This window comes from Vidua macroura, chromosome 4 (genome assembly GCF_024509145.1).
Source record: "Vidua macroura isolate BioBank_ID:100142 chromosome 4, ASM2450914v1, whole genome shotgun sequence".
Taxonomy (NCBI): domain Eukaryota; kingdom Metazoa; phylum Chordata; class Aves; order Passeriformes; family Viduidae; genus Vidua; species Vidua macroura.
The window spans coordinates 29232597-29258229 of record NC_071574.1 but is presented as its reverse complement, the minus strand read 5'-3'; the positions used below and the strand labels follow the sequence as shown (position 1 = coordinate 29258229).

The 25633-nt window shown below is 41.8% G+C and overlaps 1 protein-coding gene across 11 annotated transcripts in view; it reads right to left on the bottom strand.

The window, feature by feature from the left end:
• The window catches only part of EPHA5 (EPH receptor A5), a 194704-nt gene that overhangs the window by 33448 nt on the left and 135623 nt on the right, over nt 1–25633 (bottom strand). For 5 of the 11 annotated variants that reach the window (XM_053975281.1, XM_053975277.1, XM_053975285.1 and 2 more), the window contains 4 exons: nt 18857–18981; nt 15929–16088; nt 11795–11900; nt 2338–2403 (listed from right to left, as the gene is read on the bottom strand). In XM_053975281.1, coding sequence (XP_053831256.1) covers nt 2338–2403; nt 11795–11900; nt 15929–16088; nt 18857–18981 — 457 coding nt within the window. The remainder of the gene's footprint in view (nt 1–2337; nt 2404–11794; nt 11901–15928; nt 16089–18856; nt 18982–25633) is intronic. The other 6 variants (XM_053975287.1, XM_053975278.1, XM_053975283.1 and 3 more) reach the window with 3 other exon arrangements.

Sequence of the window (25633 nt, the reverse complement as noted above, 5' to 3'; positions counted from 1 at the left end):
GTTTGCAAGGACTGCAAGGTTATTGTTTACAAGGGGTTAGCGCTTATTTCAGACTATTTGTTCCAAGATGTTAAAGCAATAAAGCTGCATACGTGTTGCAGTGCAGGATCGTGTTCCATGCAGAGGAACAAACAAACATGGATCTCTCCATCTGGCCAAGATCCCGTCGCCTCAGCTCATGTGTGGAAACAATAGCTTTATCCTTAATAGACAACACTGATACTGAGAGCCAGAGGCAAAAGACTACCACTCATGATGTTAGTCTGTGTTCAGCATTTGCCTTTGCTGCTTGCAATCCTAGGATAAATTCAGTATCAAAACCAGAGAATACTCAAGGGACTGGTGTAAACGGAACAGCTTCTATACTGGAAGTTGCTTTCCATTTTTCTGTTCACTTTCCTCTTGCACAAGATCAAAAGAGCAATAAAAGGTCTGGCGATGACAAGCAAAGACCTTTAGTTCAGTTCAGGAGATACAGGAGATGACTGGCCTGAGAGGAACAGGGCAGATTCCCTTCCAAAGGGCTGCAGGCTCACAATCTTCTTAGCTGCTTTCCCAGCACTGCTGTCCCCCTCTACACTTGTGTGGCCCTGTATTTGACCTCTGATTAACTTGGATGCCCTATAAAGGAAGTTTCACAAATCCAGCAGTGGTATTTTTAGCCTTTAGTCCTTCCCTGCCTTTGCACTGAATGACTCCCTGCTTTCCTAAACCCCTGCCAGAACAATTAAAAATACTTTAAACAAGATACCATTTTCCCTTCTTGCAGGAAGCTTCCTCTGAAGTGATTTCCATAAATCTCTCTAAAGAGCTTGTCATGCCTTTCCACAGCAGAGCCAGTGGCATCTGTGCCTTGAAGTAACTTCTCCCATTTCCCCCTCCCAGCCTGCTGCCACCTTAGTCTCCTTGCACCTTAGGAGGAAACCTGCAGAGGGTGTTTTCCAGGTCAGCCAAGTTTTCCTTTTGCGTCTCTCTTCTTCACAGCCATCCAGTCCAATCCTGGTCTTCTCTGAGAACTATTTTCCATTGCAGTCATCCTCCAGTTGGGGGCCTTGCTTGAGGACATTAGAAGCATGACTTGCAGCAAGGGACTGCCTCGTGCACTGGTACCACAGGCATGACAGACAGTAGAAGTACTGCAAGGTTTTCTTTCAGAGCAATCATTGCCAAAACAGTGGTCCACACACAAGAGCAGCTTTTTACAGGCACACACTTGGAGCTGAGCATCCTTGCTTGCTAAATCTGCTCTTAAGCACTGAAAAGTCACAAAAAAACGAGTAAAAAACGCTCCACCAGGGAGAAAAACCAAAACCAAAACCAAAATCCAAACTCCTCCTCCACCAGAATAAAAAGTACAGCACCGGAGGACCCAAAAATGGTCCACCTTAGTGACTGCTGTGCCCCACAGCAAGGAACTGCACCATGACCCAGCAACCGCCATGCAAAGCCTCAGCATCCCCCAGAAAACACAGCAGAAGAGTTCCACACCTCTCACCAGCTATGCTGAGAAAATTTCCCAGCTTAACAATGCATGTGGGATGTCTCAGAACTTCTGTGGTCTCTATCAGCTATCTGATGGGGATGGTGATTACATGTGTCTCTTAGGAAACTTAGGAAGATCTCTGCCCACACAAATATTACAGTTGATTCTTCTTTGGGAAGCAACTCAATTTGCATCCAGTCAAACCAACAGAAATTAAAATCACCCTCCTTTGACCAGTTAGAAAAGAAGGGAGAGTACAGGAGAGCAGAAAGTGGTGAGGCAGCCCAGACGGTGGCAGAACAAGACAGCATGCAGCATGGACACGCACCTCAGGACACCCGCGAAGATATGTCCACTGCTGCTGGAGCATATCCGGGGCAAGCAGCACCATGTCATTGCTGTGTATATCATACACTGCCATGTATGTCCATGACATACACTTCATTCCACTGACATGCATGTCACATGCCACCAAATAAATACTTTTCTGCTCCTGCCTATGCCTGCCTCCTCTGGGGGCACATTTCCTCCCCCCAGCCCCTTTGGATGCCAAGAAGCAGGACTCGATGGGTGTCCAGCATACATGGTGTTTTATCAGACACCTGCTGCAGTGTCTGGACTGATCATGGCATAGCATAGCGGGCTTTTGCCCCCGAGATCCCTGCTCTTGCTGAAGATACACTCTGCTTCAGGTCACACTATTTGCAGTTGTTGGGATAGACAAGCTGGGTACAGAGATCAGATGAGAAAGTGATTTCCAGGCCAATACAAGAAAGGAAGGGAGAGGCAGACTGTGCACAGAAAACATGGACGGAGGACACGAAGTAGGAGCCAGCACGGGTGGGAACACTGACCATGTTAGGCTCGGATAGGCAACAGCACGCAGAGAAGAAGCCCACCCACAGCCATGATCGCAGCAACTGAAAAGCAAACAAAAAGGCCCAGGATAAGGAATAATCCCACTGCCCTGGCAAGGTGCAAATACATTCACAACATTTCTATATGCATTTTCTTCCTTCTTATTTGCATTTATTATTTGGACTTGAACACCCTGGGCTGCAAAAATGTCATGGCATATGCTATTGTTGGTGAAACATGCCTTGGGGAGAGTGTCTAGATCCTGCTGCTGTAAAGCAATTAACCATGTGCTTCCAGTACTGGAGTACCACCGTCAGGATTAATGGGGCCACCCATGTGCTTAAACTTGAAGCAGGCAAAGTGATTTTTTTCCACAAGTGTGCATGTAGTACAATTACAATTGCCTTTAAAAAAGGAAAAGCACTGGATGAATACGAGCCCTGCTTTTGCAGATCTTTGTGCATGTACTCACAGAGCCCTTTCTGCACCTCCTTGTGTCAGCAAAGCTTTGCACACGTTAGGTATCTGCAGAAGCAGGACCTTGTGAGAGCATTCAGCCTAAATAAACTCAAAATACGGTGAGCTGAAAGGCACTCCATGCAGGCACAGCTTGCCTTTGAAGGCTGCTCAGCCATTATTTTAATCAGACTATAGGTTTGCCTGGCATCAGTTCTCAACCCAATGCTGGCTGCACCTCAGTAATTGCCCTTTATCCTTGTCAGAGAACTTGCACAGACAATTTTTCTGTTACCAAATCTATTAAGATAGTGCAGAAGAAACAACAGGAAGGACTTCAGTACAAGCAGGAGCCCAGTGGTGCAGGTATACTCCAATTAAAGTCAGCTGAAGATCTCTTCTCTTTGTTTCTCCTCAGTCATCACAACAAGTCATTCTTGAAAAAAATCCTGTGCACATCAGATTTTTATGTATGACTTACAATGCCTAAATACATAAAAATAGTTTATTTAGACAAAATTAACATTCTACAACTGCATTGCCTTAAATTATGATGCAAAATAACTTCAGGCATGCAATGATTTACAGAATTATACACTGGATTATGTGCTTACTTAAATTAAAACTGGTGAAGAATGTCTTCTAAGCTCCTTTTGCATCAGCAAAACAACTTGCTAAAATTTTCTAAACAGCAATGCCAATATCTCTAGCTATAATTAACAATATTTTCTCTTTTCATAATGTCCCAGCTTGTTCAATCATACTAATATGGAAGCAGATCAGCCTTCACTAACCTACTCCGTAGATCCAAAACAAAGGCACCAGAGATCCAAAACAAAGGTACACAAAGGAAACCAAAGCGCTATATATCTTGAGTCAATTTTGCCATTTTCTTCCTTTAACTTTGCAGGATTTGAGTGCAGGGAACTGGTGCATCTCCAGAAGATCAGTCTGGTTGTGACCCTTTAGTTTATGTTTCAGCTAGGAGGCCCTTTTCCCCCAGGCATTTTCTAATGGTTGCTGCCACCAAACCTTCCCACACCTCCACACCACTCAGCATGCAAAGTCAAAGTTTTCCAAACAACTGTTCAATTAACCTGAAAAGAAATTGCTTCCTTAAAATGAAAAGAGCTCAATGTTTCCCTGAACAAAGAAAACTCTTTATGACCTCATCAGCAACAGGGCTGCTCTGAGACGAAATCAGTTCCCTGCACTGAATCCAGAGCACTTCAGATCTCACTCTCTTTATACAGAGTAAAAAACAAATGTTCAGGTGCAAGAGAAATGTACTTCAGTGCAGCCTTGCTCCTACAAACCCATCAGCTGTGCACTTGTGGTCAAAGTACTCTGAGGTTTAGCATTAGGGGAAATCTAAAGTGCTTAGAAATAAACTAAACAGGATCAGCAGACAATAAAATTCACTTTCCGGTCCACAGAGCACTTGGATAGGTAAGTGAACTTACTAATTGGTCTGAACAGTCAGGACAAAGGAAGATTTATTACTACTGGTGTTAAAAGGATGGCTTGATTTGGCAGGATAAAAATCCTGAGGCAAATAAACTGATGTTAAACTCATGCAAAGCCATCATGCATCTTGTGGCCATCGGATTTGGGTGCCTGAAGGCTTCTAGGAGGGGCCCAGTTCCCATCTCCTTTCCTGCAGGGCTTTCTTAGTCTAGAAACTGAGGAGCTGAAAACAAAAGCCTTCCACACAAGATCAAATGCTATGGATAAGATTAAAATGCTTTTTAATGAAATACAGCTGGACTTCTCTAGGGTTTTAGTATGGAATACAGCTAGGGCAAGCTGACCTATACTGGAGAGCAGAGTTGAACCAAGCACTGCATACATCAATTTTATCTGCAAAGTCTCCTCCAACCTCACTGAATCAACTCACAAAGTATGAGGAGAGCTAGTGGGGACTGCTACTGGTCAGGAGCCTCTCTGATCTTCTGCAGGATAACAGATGACATGTCCACGTAACAGCAAAAGTTATTGAGAAAACACCTGCAGCGTTAAATCCCCTTGGCTGGGGAAGAACAGGCTCTGAGGCGACACCATCTCCGAAAGCCAGGCTTGCTTGAAACAAGGTGTGACACCTGCTTCTAGCCCTGCCTTCAAGGAAAGGGCTGCAGATGGGGAAAAAAAAAAAAAGCAGAGGAGCCTGCAGCCGCAGTGACACCTCCAGGAGCTCTGTGGCCTGCTGACATTGCCCTGCTCCCTGGCCAGCCCAACTCTGCTCCTTTCAGCTATCTCAGGCACACAGAGACAACACTCCTCCTGTTCTAGATAAGGTGACCCCCACAAAGCTTATATGGTTTGCAAACCCAACTGTCCAGAGCCCAAACTTTAATAAAACTGTGCGAGAAGCACTTATCAACACTCTTGGCATTGTTTCAAACCCTGGGTTTGGTTAATGAAATGTATATATATCATGGGCCCCGGCAACTGTGCCTGCAATTAATGTAATTAATTTACCACAAGTCTGCAGATGACCCAGAGAGCATTTTGAATTAAACTACATTTTTAATGGCTAGATAGAATTCAGAGAGGCTCTGCCATATATAGATGTGGCTTTTAAGAGTTATAAGCTGAAGTCTTGGAATCATGATAAATGGAAGTCTCATTTGTTGCTTTTAATAAGCTGTTCTAATGGGATGTTCTTCAGAGGCTTGCAATTAGAGACTGAAATACTTGAGGGTGCCTGGGAAGATTTTTCTAATCCTTCATACAGCCTTGAGTGATGGTAATGATTGCTTCCTGCATCTCCAGGTCAGGAGGCCAGCGCTACACCTAGCAATTCCAGAGTCAACGTGCTTGCTCTAAACATGAGAGAAGTACCATTACACACTGTGAGCTGCTAGGAATATATTCCCACTTTGTCCCAAAATATAAGAATGTTTAAGGAGTCACCTGCTCTTCCTGATAAGCTATCCTAGCTCATACTTTAAAACGTCTCTCTGCACTGTTTGAGAAAAACTGAGAATGCAGAAGGCCAAGCAGATGACAGCTATGCAGTCACCATGGGGAAGGAAAGCAATGTCTTCAGGGAAAGGAATTGCACTTGGAAAGACTTTTGGAATTATACTTTTCTATGTCTAAGACATAAGAAAGCAGAGATAACCTTTTTCCTAGGCAAGAGGGCAAGTGCCGCTACATGGTGAAGCCCCAGGAGAGGTCACGCTCCTGCTTTCAAAGCACGTGAAACATCCACATATTCAGAAGTGCAGAAGGACAAGAGTCTGACTTCCTTCTTCATTCTCTACCTACTCCACAGTCAAGAGAAGACACTGTAAAATCCCACTTTCAAAGATTACATACACAAGGGGTGCTCAGCAGGCCTCAAGCTGCTACAAATTCCAGCTTGAAGGGCATCTCAGCTCCCTTCTCCAAGTGGAAACAGGACTTGCACAATCCATCAAACAAATCACCTGCAAGAAGGCGAGGAGGTTTTGTCACTTACTGCTGCACTAGCCCCCATTTTCCCTGCTCAGACAAAGCTTATGCCAGTTGCTTATCTGTTCATCACAGTCCTTCCAGCCCATTCCCTTGGCCACTGCCACAGGAACTCAGAAATAACTTGGAGCTTAGTTACAGATTTGGTCAACTCTCACCTTCTGTCTGGGCCAAAGTCATCCAAAGGCAGATTAGCCTGGGTCCTTAAACCCGTCTTGAGACTGCAGAGCATAGACTGCCTTGTGGAGCCCGGCGAGTTTGCACTAAACCAAAAAGTGTTTAGAATAGAAGAGGAATGAGGGATTGGAGCAGCCAAATTTGCCAAGCTGATCTTGACAGGATGTTAGAGACGGGTGCCATGGGCAGCAGATTTCCACACAGGCTCTAGGAAGGTATGACCCTGTGCAGAAGGGTGCACTGGAGCACTCTCCCTTCAGAGAGCACTACTGTACACCAGCACAGTGTAACCATTTCCTCTCTGGGAAAATGTACCAGCAAAGAGGCTCTAAGTAGGATGGAAGTAGTAAAAACCTTGACCACAACAGAAGTAGGACCAGACCCTGCCTGCTCTTGGTGGATGGGAATTTTGACTTGGCAGAGCAGTAGCTTCCTCAACAAAATCCTTCCTCTTGTCAGGTGAATCGTGGGGAATATTTGGCAGTAGGCAGCATAATAAAGTGCCTATAAATCACAGGAGACAATGTCCTGCAGGAAGAAGGAAAAGCAGGCAAGAATGTAGAGATAAAATCCTTTAAAATGTCCCAACTAACAAAAATTGTGACTCATGCTGGAAAAATTCTCTATGAAAACCATTATCTATAGACTGTCTCCCATTTCCTACGGAAATATTGAAAAAGCAAACTATTTTAAGCCCTGGCACAACTTGGAAAATAGGATGGGGGGAGGCTGTGGAAAAATTCTTCCATTTTGACCTTCCACATCACAGAAGGTTGTAAACACTCTCTCAGGACCTGGGATAAACACCACAGTCTTTCATCCTCTCTATTCCCTGAAAGTCATTTTTTAACAAGATGCACATACTTGTGTCCAGAAAGTAGCCCTCTGCCACCACAGGCAGGGATATTTAAAAGTCTAAATCAACTAAGGTCAAGGATGGATAGGCTGCTGTAAGAGCCTCTAATTGCCAATACCCAAGTGGCAAGATTTGTCTTTGCTTTGTCTTTCAAAGGCTAGCTCCTTGCCAGAAGGAGACTTTCTGTATGTGCATGACACAGGGTGAGGAACAGTTTTTTGTTGCTTCATTTTTTTTCCCTCCTAAGTTCTATGAAAAGCTCCCTCTGGTTATTTGGAAGATCACTTGAGATGGAAAGGTCATCCATAATGGGTAGTTGGCTATAAATGCAAATGCACAGTTGACTTGGCTGTTTTGAACAGCTTTTGCAAACATGCACAGCATTGACCTAATATCTTCCCCACTTTACTCTGTAAAAGCTCATATTTTTGTTTAGTGCTATGAAGTTTGAAAGCTTGGGGGACTGGAGGGACCAGCAGTCTCTTAACACTCACCCTAAGACCTTGTCTGTTTTGCAAAGAGGGCTGGGTTTGAAGGACAAAAGAGAGGTACTTCTCTGGAGCAGTTGGTCTATTCCCCAGCTGAAAATCTGGCTCTTTACCTCAGTTTGTAGGGAGAAAGAGACTGATGCCACACAACAAAAACTGAGGCACTTTACTGCTCCCTGTGAGACGGAGTACAAAGATCTTTGTAACTGGATTGTCTGACAGACTTAGAACAAAGTAATGATTTTAGATTAATACATACTTCAGTCAGGAACAGTAATGGTAACAGACATCTAATTCACACATTGCTAGGAAAGCAAAATTTATAGATTTGTTCTATCTGTAAAATGCACCACACTTTTGAGAACACATAATCCTAACAAAACAGAGATAGTAACAACTCTGTGTTCTTTAATTAAATACTTGTAGCTGGTTTAATAATAGATTTTCAATCCACTTAACTTTTTTATGCTGAGACAACTACAGTCTGATTTAGTGAATCTCTTTGATTTGTAATCGCAATTGTTGTATTATTAATATGTCCTTGATGCAAGGAGGAGGATAACTTAAAAAAGTGATCAGCTATTTGGCTTGGCATTTATGACCTTGGTCAGAGGACATGTTATTTACAGGAAATTTTCTGGAGCATCTGCAAGTAAATCAGCTCTGAAATGCAGCTTAATTGTTTAGGGCAAAGCACACTGAGATTCAAATTCCCAGGAATCTCCAGCTTCAGACGCAAAGTGCATTTCCACAGATGGACGCTGACATGTGGAAATGCCACCACGACTACTGTTCAGCTGACCTTTGGTTTAGGGCCAGCTGCCAACGGGAAATGCCAAGCTGTTACATGTATTCATTCAAAAGAAGTGAGAAAACAGCAGAGACTTGAAAACAAAAAAAAGGGGAAAAGGTGTGGTACTGCCTTTGGGAGCCTAGCAAAAAATAAAAAGCCTGCAGACTCCAGCAAACTCCTCAGCCCTGTGACTGGAAACTCCTCTCAGAGCTGCCAAGAGCAGGATGACAATCACTTCACACCACAGAACTGCCTGCGCTTGCTGCAGCCTGGGACTTGGGAGGGTAGGTGCAAAGAGGTGCCATACAGCATCCTAGGGAGGAATGTCCTGAGGGCCTCTCAGGGACCTGGGAGCACCCTGAAGCCAGCACAATGTAGCCTATTTGCAAGAGCTGGACAGGCTACATCCTCAGTGCGGCAGAACAAGATGGTTTTTCTCCTTCTCCTGCTCTCTTACATCAACAGAAAAGACAGAGCCTGGACTTTACACAGCTTGCTTGGTGTGGCAAGCAGTAGTGATTCCAGCTGGAGTTCAAAATAGCTGTTTTCCTAATGGCAAATACAGGAAAGAATTAGGAAAGAAAATGCAACCCCCTGGAACCAGGCACTGGAACAACACAATCACTCCAGAGGTTTAATAGGAAAACATCTCCCAGAAACAGGTTAACTGCTTCAGAAAGGGATTATCCCATGACTTGGAACATGTTTATTGTCCCTGCTGTCACAGCAGGAGCGTTACTCCACAAATTGTCTTGAATCCATATCCAAGGCAAAGCAGCACAAGTAACACATCTCCCTGGCATCTCTGCTTTCCTCCAAACCAGAGCAATTTCTTTGTTTTATTTAGTTTCAAATTGTCTGTCAGCTTTCTGGATTTTTGGGGTATATTTTGCCGTTCTCACAAGTCACTCAGTGTACTAGACTGGCTTTAAAATTCATGGGAAGTCAAATTGGCAGAGAAGTCCTGTGGTTTTGAAGTCAATTTTCTAATAATGGACCAAACGTTGGTGTGGGAGGCTTCTCTACCAGCTCCAAATGAAGGACTGTGGTCTTTTCAGTTAGGGAAAAGGTAGAAAAGACAAAAACGGATGAAGAGCTCAGCTCCTGTGCCTACCCTTCCCAGACGTCCAGCGTGGCACCATGGAAAATGTCCCAAAAACCTGCAGCTGCCCTGGGGTCCGCAGAGGGAAGCGTGAGTACAAGGTAGGAGGATTAAGGTAGCAGCAGAGGCAGCAATAAAACTCTAGCCAAAGGAGACAAGGGCTTTCATAAGCATGCCAAGAGATAAAGAGCTAAGAGGAAGCACATCCTGGAAAGCACATAGGCAAGAGGACAGAAAGATGTAACTAATGAGAACTGCCGACAAATGGCTCAGGGTTTGCAACTGCTTGCTGAGACTAGAGAGAGTAGCAGTGAAAAGGAGACTTTTGCAAAGGTACATCCTCCTCTGAGGGATACTGAGCCTTTGCCAGTGACTGTGGGAAAAGCAGGAGCTACTGGCAACCACACAGCTGTGATTCCCTATGGCCAGAGAGGGACATACATTTCTCTAGCTGTCACTCACCCTCCTCTTCCTCGCAGAGGTGCCAGGTTACATCCACAGCTTCCCTACAGTCACACATGCATTCTCCTGTTTGCACCAATACAAGCACACATCCAGGCTGGAGGAAGCCAAGGTTCACATCCACCTGCTCTGACTGAAGAGGAATTTCAATAACCTCTAGCCTTTAAGGAGAGACTTGAATTCTGCCTAGAGTGTTCAGAGCCAAGTCTTTTGACTATAGCTTTCCTGTAGGCCCTGGTGTGAATTGCCTGTAGCCATTGACTCACACCCCTCACCCCATCCTCCCTCTGCTGCTGCATGCTTCTCATGCAGACAGGAGCATTTACTTTTCCATTTTTAAGCCCAACAAGTCAGTCAAAGCAGACAACAGGAGCTCAAGCAGCTGAGCTGGAAGAGACTGTCAGTCTCTGACCTTGACTGGAGATGAGTCTGGCAGTACACTTACCTTTCAAGACAGGAAATAACTGTGTCCGTGTCCTTCCACGGATGCCTTATGCCTGGGGACAGAGTTGCTCAGCCTGGCAGGATTTCTCTGCTCTGCATTTGCAGTCTGATACCTTACCTCCTCTGGGAAATAAGACCCTCAACCAACAAGTTCAGTGCAGTTCCTCTGCATCTATAGCATCTCTTAATGTTTGCAATATCCTGTAACTCACAGCCACCTTGCTAGACCTAAGCTTAGGACAGACCTGTATAGTAAAAGCAACGTGGGCTGATGGGTACCTTAGAAGCATAAATGTTTATTTTGCACTGAAAACAAATTCAGCCTTATCAGTACATGTACTTCACATTGCTTTGTGGAGTCCTTCACGTTGCTTGGCGTACTTCACATATGCATGAAGGACGTCGCACTGTTTGACTACTGCCACTGAAAAAAAAGGTACTAATATACATGTAGAAAATGAAAAAAGTGCCTTCCATGCTGGCTGCCAAAAAAATTTAATGTTGCAGTACAAACTTATCCTGATACAAGCCAGATTTTGCCCCAGTACCACAATCTCTTGTTCATCAAAAAATTCCATCAACTTCCATTAGAGTTGTCAAAGATGGTATAGTCCAGGCTTTCATCACTTGCCTATGTTTAAGCACATGAGAAGTCAATGGGATGGTTTGAGGCAGAGCGTCTCCCTCTGTGGGGGAAGCTCTCTGTATGATTTACTAATGCTTGGGGAACACATTAGTACCGTACACATGAGAAATGAAATCCAGATCTGACCAAAATGTGGGGCATTTGGCCATTTCAGTGGCTTTATTCTCATTTTCTTTGCAAGTGTTTTCCTGAAGTTATGCTTTCTCTGTGAGGAAAGTCCGTTGCAAGCTCTGAGTACAAACATATGGGGGTGAAGATATTTTACCTGTAATAACATGTTCTGCTTACTTTTAAAGGAATGTGAAAACAGTCCTGTGAGAATCAAGTGAAATAATCAGGGCCAGCTTATAGACAGATGAAAATCATTGGGAAGTGAACTACATCTGTGAGAGTGCCTTTGTCATTCCTGCTTATCCAAACAGATCAATCAGCCCACCCTCGTGCTGTTTTACAGTGCTACCGCTTGACAGCTTTGTTCACATGCTGCTTTTGCCTAAATCACACTAATCAGCTGGTCAGATAAAAGTTATTACAAAAGTTGAAGAAGTATAAATACACAGCTTCTTCTCTTACCTTCCGCTGAGAAGGAAACCGATAACAACAGCCAGCAGAATGACTCCCACTGTTACAGACACAACAATTATAGGAATCTGGCTCTGGTCGCTGGATGCAGCTACTGCTGAGATGAGAAACAGAAAATGGAGATTAGGGTTAAAATGACAGTCAGCACTCATATGAGTTTTTCTAGTGAGGCTGCCAGCAAGGTTTCAAGTCTTACCAGTTCGTTTATTCTTTTACGGTTTGTATTTTCCCCCTTTTGCTGTCTGTCTCTAGTTTGGAAAGGAAACAAAACCACATGCAACACTAAGCCAAAAACCAAACAAGATTGCATCTCATTGTTGAATTCAGAAACCAAAGCATTGCAGGATGCAGCCTTTGAGTTTGTGAAGTTGAGTTTTTCTCCCTGAGTTAGCTGCATTAGAAATCAGAGATAAAAGATGAAAACCCAAGAGGCTCTCATTTGGATGAAAACCCAGCAGTCAGAGAGAACATTTATGGAATGTTATTGCTAACAGACACAAGTAAAATCTACAAGATAAAAAGAATTACCTGCACTTCAAGAAGCTATAATTATAAACTAACTCCTGGTGGCATCTCTACCACATGGCCATAAAGTGCCCTCTGTAAAACAGGAATTTGCTAAGACACGTACAGTGGTTGGTCTTTTTATTGGCCAAAACTTGGGGAAGCAAAACTGTTCCAGTCTGTGCCTTGTAAAGAGCCCTCCTGCCAAAAGGAAGGAGACTAAGCTGGTGATAAAGACACCAGCAGAAAGGTCAGGAGAGCTGACTGAGAACTGAGTTTTGACATGGGTCAAATAAGAGCAAGTGAACAAGCTCCTGTAAGCTGTAAAATGGAAATGCTAATACCACTTGTATCTTGTTTATTTGCCTTACATGGCAGGGAAAGGAGCCCATTTCCCCCAGGGGTTTGTATATGGGGTTCCCCAAGCAGAAACCAAAGTCTCCTCACCTTGCCCTCTTTGCTGCCACCTTATTTATCTGCACATATATAACCACCCCAGGGTACAAACTTCACATCCTCCCTGCAAAACCAGCTCCCTGTCACAGGAACTACTGCTCTGTGGGGGAAAACCTCATTATAGCTCTTAACCTCGTGCCAGCCCAGGATGAAGCTTCATCCACCCCAGAGAGCAGCAGCAATTGATTGCGTACTGAAGAAGCCTTTAACTAAATGATTGAACTAAAAAAGGGTCCTTAGCACAGGATTAACGTTATGAAGGCTATAAAATAACTGAATATAGTCCCATATTAATTGTTAAAGGAAAGGAAAGACAGAAAGGTATGGCATTAAACATTGATCTGCACTGGGCTTCAAACAGCTCTTCATATGGGAGCTCTCTGGTGCTTAACTGTGAGCGGGGTGGACCTGCTACAGCAGTGTAAGTGATTTCAGAAGGATTGGTCCTGATACATTAAATATTTCATGTTAACTGCTCCAAACCCCTGCCATCATCCAGAGATTTTATTAGCCTCACGAAGTTATGGGGGCTCCTTAAGATGGTGTTTTATTGCTTTCTTGACAAAATAATTAAAAAGAAAAACATTTAAAGGAGAACATTAAGCAGTGATTGGTGTTTTTTTGCACAGCTCAAGGGATGGGGAAATTAGATAAATTCCACTGTGATCTAAGGCAGATGAAGAGCTTGAATCCATAAGCCAAGCTGGGGCTTGCTGCCATTCAAAGTCAGGGACACACACACACACCCCTGCATTACCCCTTCTCAGCTTGGTGATATGTTCCTACTCCTGCCCAGCAGACCAGTTAGATTAGCTCACCAATCCAGCCAAAACCCAGCTCTTGGCAAGGTTAGTTTTTAGGGCTAGACAAACTTGGTGGCATTTGGGAAGGAGGAAGCAACAAGTGCATACACCCAGCAACACCTTCCACTCAAATAAAAAAAATTGCTGAAAACTGAAGCCCTGGCTGCCTCATGGTGCTTTGCAGAATTGCACAAGCAGGAAGAAGTATGCAAAAATTCCCAAAATCTGGGAAAAAGAGGGAAGTCCAAAACAGCTTATAGCTCTTCTCCATTGCATTTCTCAGGCTGTTGTTGTATAATTCTTCCAAATGTATTAAAGATAACTACAGAAACCTTGCAAATTGGAAAAAAAAGCCTGTCGTTCAGTCCAAAAGACTTGGAAATTGTTTCTCAAAACAGCCACTGAAAGGTTTTCATCTGTGCTTGAATAAAAATCATTTGCTTTGGCTCTAACAAGAAGTTCAGATCTGTACTCTGATGTAGCAGTGAGATTTCAATCTGTGCTTGCTTTGAAAATCGTCAGGATGTGCAGGAAAGAAGTGGGAGTCTGGTCACACTCCTGACACTAATATTGACTTTATATAGGACTTTGGGGAAAAAAAAAATGCTTTTTATAAGGTTTTAAATGTCAAACAGAGCTGCTTTTTGCAAGATACTGAGGCTTACATTATATTTCAATCCTATAAAGTGTTAAAGTATCTGGTTAAGTCTGGCCTCAGCCATAGCTTGAGTCCAACAGATGAACAATTCCCATTCCCTAACTGGGGACCATGTGGTAGGTATTCCTCTGACTATACCAGCAACTCCTTAATATCAGAGAAGTACCTATTCCTCTGCCTTTAAAATGCCCAGAAAAAGACTGGGATGTGGGTATGACTAAATGACCCACAGAATTTCTAGTGTTTAAAAATATTCCCATGTGATGTCCTCCAGAAATCCCAATTAACACGGATACTTACATGATGGGCTTGATGAAAGTGCCATTATTTTTGGACCAGGATCATAGGTAATAGATCACATGAGCACGTATTTCATGTGTTACTCATTAATAGACCAGAACACTATTACTCAAACAACTCTAAGCTAGAAACTTTCCAACTGAGAAAAACTATACAGAATAATTTTTTGGCATAATATGATTTAGTTGCTGATAGAGCACAATTAATGGTTAATACAATAAGAAATACATTAAATAGACTGTTCTTACTGCATTATTGTTTGCATTGTGATGCAATTTTCACTGTATTAGCTTAATCACTGGCTCCACAGCTACATTTGCACATGTATAATGACTCCTTGAAAATCTATTCTGACTTCAAAGGCAGCATGCACTGAAAAGACAACTCGGCATCTTCTCAAATATGACGAATTTTAAATAAACTGGAGTAACAGTAATCAAAGTATTGATGAATTTAAATTTCCAAGGAAAATACATAAAACAGTCCCTTCCCCATGGGAATTACCAGAGTATTTCCACCATAAAATTCCTCTTCCATGCACACAGCATAAAAATTAATAAATGACAGCTGTACAAACTAATAGAGAGAAGACATATTTTCTGGTGGACAAAATTGTACTTGACACCTTGGCAAAATTCTGTATTTGGGACAAAAAGAATTTCCCCACAGCTGTGCCTAAACACAGAAGAAAGAGCAGCTGAGCCTCTGTGTGCCTCAGGAGTTCACCCTGCCAGAGAATCTGTTCCAGAATCCAGCCCTGGATTAGTTTAATTAAAAAAAAAAAAAAAAAAAAAAAAAAAAAAAAAAAAAAAAAGAAAATTTGAAAACCCACAAATGTAACAGGCCAAGAAGAAGTCCTGCACCTGCAGTGCACATTTTTTACCATTTCTGATTACAAGTCAACCGCCTTTTCTTGAGGCTGTGGCCTTGGCAGCCAACAGAAACAATCTTTTAACTTGACAGGAACTTTCCCCAAAAAACACAAAAGACACTAATGCTGGCTGGTTCAACTCTTCCCCTTGCAGAGAGGTACCATTTCAGGGCTTTTACTCCCAGATGTAGGTATTTATGAGAGCTCAACATCCTCTGCAGCCAGCCTTTGAAAGCAGGTCCCATCTCCTCTGTCCCTCCTGAGAGGAAAGACTCTTACACCAGGCCTCTGTAAATACAGGATTTTTCTAAGCACGGAATGCCAAGAATTTCTGAAGCCTGAAGATCTCCTACCCCACCATGAAGAAGCAAAGGACAGATATGCCAAGTGCAGAGTCACGACGCGCCCGACGCTTCCAAAGCCAAGGGATGAAGCCAATAAAAGGAAGCGCTCTCTGCAGAGGTATCGATCCCCTGACTTGTTTCAGGTAAGCGCTGCAGAGACACGGGCTGACAGTAATTAAAAGCACTTACACACTGGGCTGGTTTCGAACTCGAACCTTCGGCTGAAGCCCCCGTAGCCGGCAGCTGTCCGGGCTCGGATCTGGAAGACGTACGCTGAGCCTGGCTTCAAGCCATCCGCCGTAATCGTCGTCTCTTTGGACTTGATGATGGTGTAGCTTGTCTCCTGGTCCTTTTCCCAACGCCCCCCCAAAAACCACAAAGTTCAAACACACACAGAGTGGCTCTCAGAGAAGACAGACTCTTAACAACCCCCAGAGAAACATGACAAAAAAATCCTGAAGTATGCGTTTTTGCGGATTTCTTCCTCAAAACCCCCTCTCTGAAGGTCCTTTCTGCAATACAAATTGTGAGATCTGATTTTCTCTTTTATAATCAATGATTCTAGGAGGCACACAGTTGGCATCTGCAGTAGAAGCAGCTTTCCACTGCTCGGGATGTACATGGCCTGGGGCAATGGAAAGTTTTATCCTACAAAGATCAATCCCAAGGCACAGGGAAGATAAAACAAGTCCCATCACCTTAAAAAAGGATTTTGATTTACATCAAAATGGCTTCCCAGTAGTGTAAGTAGGCCTAAAAGAGAATAATATATTACACACTATACAACTTTATTCCTGCATTTCTACAACCACGAATTAGACCTTGGGAAGAGAATAATAAACTAAAACGCCAGGAAAATACCTAATTTTTGCATTGTTCTTCTGAAGCAATGAACTTGAAGAAAAATTGCTGAAATAAATCTTCATCTACATCAGTTTCTAATGTGAAACAGTTCCAGTTCTTTGATTAAAATTTTGTTGAAATGCTATGTAATTACTCTTAGAATTATTTACTGTAACACATAATCTAGACAAGAGCTCATAAATTAAGGTCTACAAATTTGGAAACTGCTTTTTATTCACCATATCCTCTCAGATCCAAATTATCATGAGTTAAAACAGACTTTTTAGTAGTTCCTTACCAAGATTTCTGGATAGCTCTTAGAATCTGAGCTCATTTTTCTTTCTTTTAAATTTAATGGCCAATTTCTCATTGACAGCAATATGCCTGGCTAAGGTGCTGGGAATTTTTTAAATGTAACATTACAAAATTTCTCAATTGAAGCCTGATTTGGAGAAATGTGTACATACACGCACACACACATATATATGTGCCCTTTTTTTCTTATTAAGGAGTGATCCCTCTTACAGGAATGCAATCTGACAAAACTCAGTTTTCCCAAACATTTAATATAAATCATTCTTGTCCCTTGGAAATGAATGTGAATTTACCCTTATGAAAGGCTAAAACCAGAGAATATAAATTATAGTAGCAACAAAGAAAAAGGATTAAGGGCAATATCCCCAGCCTATCTCAACTACTGGTTAAAAAGCAGTAAGTGAATATTAGGTCACATCTTCGCTCATATGTCAGCCAATTAACTTTTCAATACACTGTTGGCTTCTGCAAACACTTGGACTCTTGAGCTTTTCTGTGGAAAATACAAAGCTTCACTCTCAGCCTGAAAATAATAAATCAAGACAGTATAAACTTGGACTGGCTGGAGCTACCTCTCTACAAAGGACTCACTCTTGAAGAACTGTTTGCTGAAGTTATTTGAGACTAGTTCTCGACTACAAATACAACATTTTAAGTCCCTCTCCTGCCAATTTGTTTGAAAAAAAACTAAAGAAAATGAAGAAATACACAGTTTTTTTTCACTTTAATTATTTGTTTTGCCTTTTTTTTTTGGTTTCTAAAAGCTGTTTTTCCCAAGCCATTCCATGGTAAAGATTCAATGTACCCCAACAGTCATTCAAAGAAGTTAATAAAACAATTAATAAAGGATTATTTCCAGTAACAAAATAACCTGATTCTTGCTGTGTACCTTAATTCTCAGCCCCATTTAAGTCACTCACATATCTATTTCACAGGCTCCCTCATCTGCAAAAAATAATGTTAATTTTATTTTGATGGAGAAGATTTATGAAATTCTTTCCCCTCTTTGCATGGACTGCTTGAGCAGGTCCTTCCCATGGTCAGAGAAGGAAGATAGAAGGAGTAAAGATCTAGTCCTGGTCCATGTTGAGCAATTTCACCTGGATCACAGATAGAGCTAATGGAATATCTTCCTTAAAACAGAAATTCAATCCCCCTAAAAATGTGAATTGTGACTCAATTTCATTATTTTCCTCTTGTTTTCATGTAGAAAGCCTGGATGTTTCCAAGGAAAAAAGAACACCTTACAATTCCAGCTAAGGCAAAAAAATGCAATTCAGTCAAATCCTGAAAACCTGATTTTTGGAAATCTAAGATTTCCAAAGATTTAAGGCCTTATCACTCAAAATACACTACTTTGATAAAGTGCATTTGTAACTATTTTCATTTAAACAACATTAATTTTGCAGGAAGATAAGTCACCATTTGAAATGAAGACTAGGAGAGGTGAGTTTTGTGGGGAGACTGCTTCCCTTTAAACCAAGAGAAAGAGCTGGAAAACCCAGGCAAGTTTTTAAGCCAAGACACCCTTCTTCATATCAGAACACATGCAGTCTCTCTCCAGAACCCCCTTCTCCTCTCCTTTCACAGTGGATGGAAAATCTAGTGAGAAATTGAAATACCAAAGGCAAGAGATTGCCTGATGTTTCTGGGAGGAGACAGATGCTCAGTCCCCAACCCCTTCTATTTTTAACAAATGAGCAGGCTCTATCTTAATGTGATAAGGCTGGAGAGGAATCTGACACGTGGATTTAATGTATTTGTTCAAGAGAAGTGGCACACTAATGGAAAACAACACCCTCATTTCAAGTCTTCCTAATCATTTACTGCAAAATCAATCTGACATTGATTTATGCATAAAATCTCTCAATTCCCTTCCATGACTCAAATAATAATAACTAAAAGAAGAAAACAATAAAGAGAAGGTACTTGGGAAGCTCAGCAATCAGTCCATCACACCTTTTCAAAATATTTGATTTCGTATTCCAGGATGATGCCATTGGGTCGATCTGGCTCCTGCCAGGAAAGGGAGATGCTATTTTTAGTTATCTTCCCTTTTTTCACAGTACTGACTGGAGAAGGTGCTGCAAGACAGGAGAAAAACAGAACAGACGAAAACCATGGTTAGTAAGATGGTCTGCCTCAGCCAAAGTCAAACTCATCAGTGCATGCTCAAACACAAGGCAATCCTTAGCTGCTGCAGATCAGTGGAGTCTATTTTCACCTTGGTGGTATTTGCCCATTTTTAACAACTGGACTTGCACAGATTTGTGGTAGCATGACAACCAAGGCAAAGGAATAATATGAACTACTATCACAGCTTACACATCAACCCCATCTTTTCAAACCATTTTCAAACACATCAAACCCACACCTTCTCTTTTTAAATGTGTCAGGGGTCTACGTTATCAGAATTACATATTGATTATGCTTTGCTTCCTTTTGCCTGATTTCAAAGCATATATTTTTCAGAAGACCTTAGATTACATGGACTCCTTCACTATTTTTGGATTTTAAGTAGTTTAAGCCTAGGCATCTTTCAGCCCTTCCTTTCAGAAGCAAGGAATATTACAACCTTTATAATTCAATTGCTCTCCATAAATATCACTGGGGTGTTGCAGGCTCACATAGTGATGCTAATTCCTTGCAAATGGCAAAAGATTTTAATGGCAATCACAGTTTGGAAGTTCTCAGTGTGCTTGGGGAAGCCACAGCATGAGAGCAGCCATACAAGCTCTGCTCATTATTTTAAGATGCAGCCCTGAAAGGTTATCTGCCCTTTGCAGCACACATGTGCATCAGAAACAGGCTTGATCCTTTGTATTCAGTCTGATGTCTGCAGAGACTTTTTAAGCTGTGGTTGCTGCCACCCCTGCCAGCTCTCCAGCAGAAGTTGCTATGGGCAATGCAACCCTAACACCCCAGGTGTTTCATGCCAGTGATTAGGAAACAAAATTGAGTGAGAAGGAAAGGGGATGGGAGAAACTCAGTCTCCCATTTGCAGGGCCAAGAGCAGCTTCTCCAGAGATAAAAACAGGCCATGCCTGGATGAGGGACTTTAACTCACCCTCCACACAGACAGGCTCCTTCAAGGACGACAGGGGGCCTGAGGAGACCCATGGCAAAAACTTTTTTGGCCATATGGGGAAAGGAATGCAAAGAGCAGCAGCAAACAACCACATTTCATCTTCCAAAATGTGTTTGGAACTATAGAAAACAATTTCTTCTACATGCAAGACTAGCAAATTATCTTAACACTATAAAAAACCCAAACCCATTAAGTAAAATAAAGACAACAAATACATTAATTTTTCCAGGCCTGATTTTAAGCCAAAAAGTAAGGGAAGAGCTCCAGACAACTATTCTTGGACTGAAGACTAACAGCAAGACTTCTCTGTTACAGCAAGTTGCCACATCTCAGTCTTGCTTCAGCCCTAGTTTTTCACACTCCTGTTTACTTTCCCCACTTGGCTCTTGAAGGCTCCTGAAAGGTGCTGACTCTTTCCATACTGTTTTCTGCTGGAGAGCTGGCATTGAGCTGTACAGATAGTGTTTGCTTTTTAACTGTGCATCCACCACTGTGCTCACAACTGCTGCACTGAGCGAGTAAAAACCACCTTGATTTGAATGATCATTATTTATGCAGGCCCTGCATGGCGATCACCAACAATTTTTCATCTGCAAAAGTCACCTTACCCCTCCCTGACTGATGTCCTCTACAAGTTTTTGGGCTACGTGAAGGCAAATAACAACCTAAACACAAACTGCTAATCTGGTAAAGGAATTTCTGTTACGCAACCCAGGTGCCTGAATACATGCTGTGCATACCTGTGCACAGCAAACTGAGTTGTGCATCTGAGATACAAGATCTGTTCACAAGTGTACTGTCAGATATATTAGCTCAGAGAAGATAGAGAGAGTAGGGAGCTTCATTAAAATAGAATGAAACCCCTTCTGATGCAAGGGAGCTACATAGTTTTCAGGGGCATTGGATAACAAACCTCGCTGTGTGGTGATGGTGCCAAGTAAAAGGAGATTGTGCAATCCTCATTAAACAAATGATACTGATCACTTATCATGAGCCACTCAGATGCTACCATGTACAGGGAGGAGCCACCAAAATACTCAAAAAAAGGGACCTATGCCCTCTGGGACTGATCTCCAATGCCCCCAAATCCCTGCAATGCCTATCTCATGCTTACAGAGCTGGCAGTAGAGGTCTGGCAGGATAGAGAGCATCAGTGCTGAGCATTAAACCATTTTAAACTCCCATTAGCAAGAGTAAACTTGAGAAGAGCAGTGAGGGGAGACCTCATTTCTCCCTGGTATTGAATGCCTCTCAGGAAGGTGAAAATCATGCAATTCCCAGTATCAAAATCACCTGATAAAATAGTGGATTTTTTTATCCACTTTACTGAGGTTTCCTGAAGTGTTTACAGGACTGAGGCTCACAGGTGCATTACAGCCAAGAAAACAATGTAAGTGCTCCCAAACTCTGCTGCAAAACCTTTCCCTAGGAGGTTCAGGGCAATTTAGCTCTCCTTTATGTGCACCTGCATAGTACAAGACAAAATGCACCACCAGCCAACCCAAACATACCCATCAAACTTCCTACACCCCTAAATCAGAGCATTCTCTTTAAAAAGCGTGTGCAAAAATCTTGGCTAGTGAGCAGCTTTGTGGACTTAGATCTCTGGGTGTGCAAGTCTCTAAAACGTTCAATTGTGGCTCACAGAATGCTCTGCTCTACCGGGAAACGGGTGGAAGATAAGAAAATGAGTAACCCAACTCTCCAAGTAAATTGGAAGAGGAGTAACCGTATCCTTTTTGAATCTCCTTCAAAAGAAGTGTTAAAGTGTAACCGTGAGATAAAGTCCAATTAAGTAAATTCAATAAATCCCAGCGGTGCTGGCATGATACAGCAACCACTCTGCATCCTCAGTGCACAGAGATTATGATGCTCTGAACTGAAGGAAGAAAGGTATAAGTATTTTAGAGTTTTCTTTGTCAAACAAAATGTAATTCAATCCAGGCAAGTGGACAAAGTCTGCAATCATTCCATCTTAAAAGCCTGCAACTGGATACTGTGCTATATGATCTCAGAAAAATAAAAGGATTACTTAAGACTTGCTTTTCAAAGGTCACTGCTTCTGCAAGGGCAGCATCCTCTTAATAGAAAGAAGTCAAACCACAGAGCCCTTCCATTTGGAGTACAACATGTAAAAAAATAAACGCATGTAAGAGTCAAGATATATAAAGCTGTAGTATCTTATGTTTCTTATGCAAGCAGACAGAAGTCTTGTTCAAATCCCTGCCGTGACACAACAAAAGGTGGGTGTACATTGTGAATTGTTCATGTTCTGCACATATGCATTAATTTCTCAGCCATGCAGTCAAGACCAAGGAGGGATATTACATAATTTATGCTTATGTTTGCCATTTATGAAAACAGCCATGCATGTGATGAAAGCAAACAGAAGATGTAACAAGGTGTGAAATTGCCAATGTACGTTTTTGCTTTCCTGAGACCAAAAATTAATCAGGAAGCAAAGCATAGAAAACTGATTCTTCTTTTTTTCTTTTCTTTTGTTCTGTTTCTAACATTTTTTAAGAAAAGTAAGGGGGCATACCAAATAAAAAAATTAAAGTTTCTGCAGAAGACGCATCATTAGTCATATCTGAGTAACTACAGGAAATGATTTCACAAGGAACAGACTTTTTAGGACATTTGTTCCTCTGCAACCTTTGATAATGACATTAGCACTGAATTAGCCATCTAGGCACCAAAGGCCGTATTTACAACATACTGTGCTGTGTCCCACTAATATCTAACATAGAATAATGCTTAGTGGAATAAAATGCTAATTGTATTTTAAGAGAAATTAATGTTATCAGGTGAACAACCACTGTACCAAGACAAAACAAATAATCCAGTTTCTACTTTTCATGGTCTATCTAATGCCCTCTCCAGGCAAATTACTTTTGCCTTGGTATTTTTCACTCTGGCAGAAACAACAGCTAATGGCTCCCCATCTCACTCAGTCCCAAAGCCATAACCTTTATCTGTTATTATATAACCAAACAGTTATGTTATAATTAATGCACTTAATAAAAACCAGGTATAATTGAAGAAAATAAAACCTGTATTAGAAGAGTAACCACAAGACAAGTAACTCTGGTTTCACTTCAAAAGCCTGGTATATTGTAATTTTTCACTCCGTTTCTAATTTCTTTCTCAGGCCTTTGGTGACTTCAGAGTTTGAAGCAAGACTTGCCTTATTCAGCAAGTCACACTAAAGGCATTGTGAAACTGCAGATGGCTTCAAGCAGTGTCTAAAAAATAAAGTAATTTTAAAAATAAAGGAATTAAAAAAAATATAGATACATTAGTTAAAATAGAAACACTGAAAGGGGAAGGAAAAAAATGCTTTCACTGTATTACCTTTGCATTTCTACATAGGAACTTTTAGGGCAGCTTAATACCCGGTGGCTCTCTTAAGAGTATTTTTACTGTGAATATTACACTTGGGTCAGAACTTAGGATTTAAGTCATAACTTGTCTTTTGTGCTGAAATTTTTCATATCGCAAAGTGTACTCAAGTCTGTCTGATAATGGATTTCAAAACTCTTTGTCCCTTGAGAACAAAGAGTTGCAAACCATGCTTGGCTAGTTAGGCAAACAGGCTGGGCCCCAAGTTTGCAGGTGCTTGCAAATGTTTTTGAAAACTGAGTCCAGGGAATGAAAGGTCCATGTACTAAGTAGCATTAAATGCCATTTCTATTCTATCTGAGATCTTTCATGGGATTTCAATCCTGCCCAGGCCCTAAAGAAGGTAAGGTGGTAAATTCTAGCCCCAGGGTTAGATTATATCCAAACACTTTGCCAAGTAGGAGCCAAATCCTAAAACATCGTTAATATATGGAGATCATTTTCTTTTGAATGATTCTTCAAAGTATCTCCTGTGTAGACGGGGACTTCCATGTTAGTCCTTTTCACGCATCAAATATCAATATGAGAGCACAATCTTCAAACTGCTTTGGCAATGAATATATAGTATTTCTTTACAACTTCTATGCTCCAAGATGAACCCCTGAGGTGCCAAGTCTTAGATCTCTTTGCAGTCTGAATGGACATTTTGAATGCCTCTGAAACCTGAGATGCCCTGACCTGTACCTTGAAACAAAACAGCTCAAACAAAAGAGAGGAACCCAAATGAAGCACTCCATGGCCCTGACAGAAGGCAGGGCCCCGTTTTTGTAATATGAATCCATGACTAACCCAATCAACCAGATCTATCTCATTTGAAAGTGGTGATCTTTCAGGTGGCTCCCATCCTGGTTCCTCTAAGATTCAACACAGCTCCTTAAGCTCGACACCAGGACATGACTTGACATCCAAGCTAGTCACAGACAAGGTGCTCCCAAGACCTCGCTGCCTCCCAGCTGGACAGAAGGTTGGGTTTGTGAAAAGTGAAACCCCATTTGGTGCCTTATTGTATTGAAGAGCCTGTTCTTTCTTTGACTAAGCTTTCCTCAGGTAACTTCTCTCTAGGCTTCTTATCCTTGGACCTAAGACATCAGAAAAGTCCCTTTGCTAAAGGCAAAGAGAACAGTGGGGATGCTGTGGTTTTATGGATACTATTAACCCAATGCTTTTATTTACCAGCAATCCCACTACAGAGAAGTGCTCTTGTGTTAGTAAACACAAACCAGGAAAAACTTATTCATACTCACATTAGAGAAATAACAGAAGTAATCTGCATGCAATTTGCATTAGTGCAGGGATGATGGCTCATCACTTACTTCTGATCTCTTTTAACAGCTCAGGAGATCTGTGTGGCTATGCACCAATGTGGTCTAAGGCCTCAAGATTTACTATGCCCCAATATTCAGTGTTCTTGCGGTAACTTAAGTGTGTTTAGGGGAAGAGAGGTTTGTGCACACTAAATTCAGTAATTCAAAGCTTTCTTTTCTCTGTGTCTCTCCTGAAGAAGCTTGCAAGAGAATCAGCAAAGAGAGAAAACAGAGGAAACCACAGCAACAAGCTAACATCAACTGACCCACCCGTAAGGACCTACTGCTTCTTATGGTAAATCTTTAGATGAACACTCAAGTGATATTTTGCTACTCCTGTAAAATGGTATTAAAAGAACAAATAGCAACAAACGCCTTGCTGCTTGTGAAAAACCACTACTGAAATCCTTCCTGCAATAATCTGTATTATAAAAATGCGTCTGTAAAGTATTCTTTGTTATTAAGACCAAGTACTGATTATTGACATATAAATTATGAAAACAAATCCATAGCTTTAAATGTTTTTATGTAGTCTTTTCCTCTTAACCAAAATATGTTGTTAATTGTGAAACAGCAGGACTCAACACATATTCCTCAAAGGACAGTGGATGCAACCAGTGAAAGCTTTGCCATTCACAAAATTTTTTACTGTAACAGAATATTGCTAAGGCTCACCTACTTAAGTGCCCACCTTTGTGGAGGCAACCCAGGAAGGTGTAGCAACATCTCACCTCTGGCACTCCTCTCTCTTGCTGACTGCATGAAAGTTTCCAAAATTCACTGCTTACACCAAAAGCAAGCAAACAATTTCTAAAAAATCTACCATATGGAAGTTACTTTGTGTCAGGGCTATCCTATGTTAAAACTGCAACAGGATTACAAGCAGAGCCTAAAGACAGCACAAAATCTAGGTACTAAACTACAGAGCCTTTGGGGTAAGAC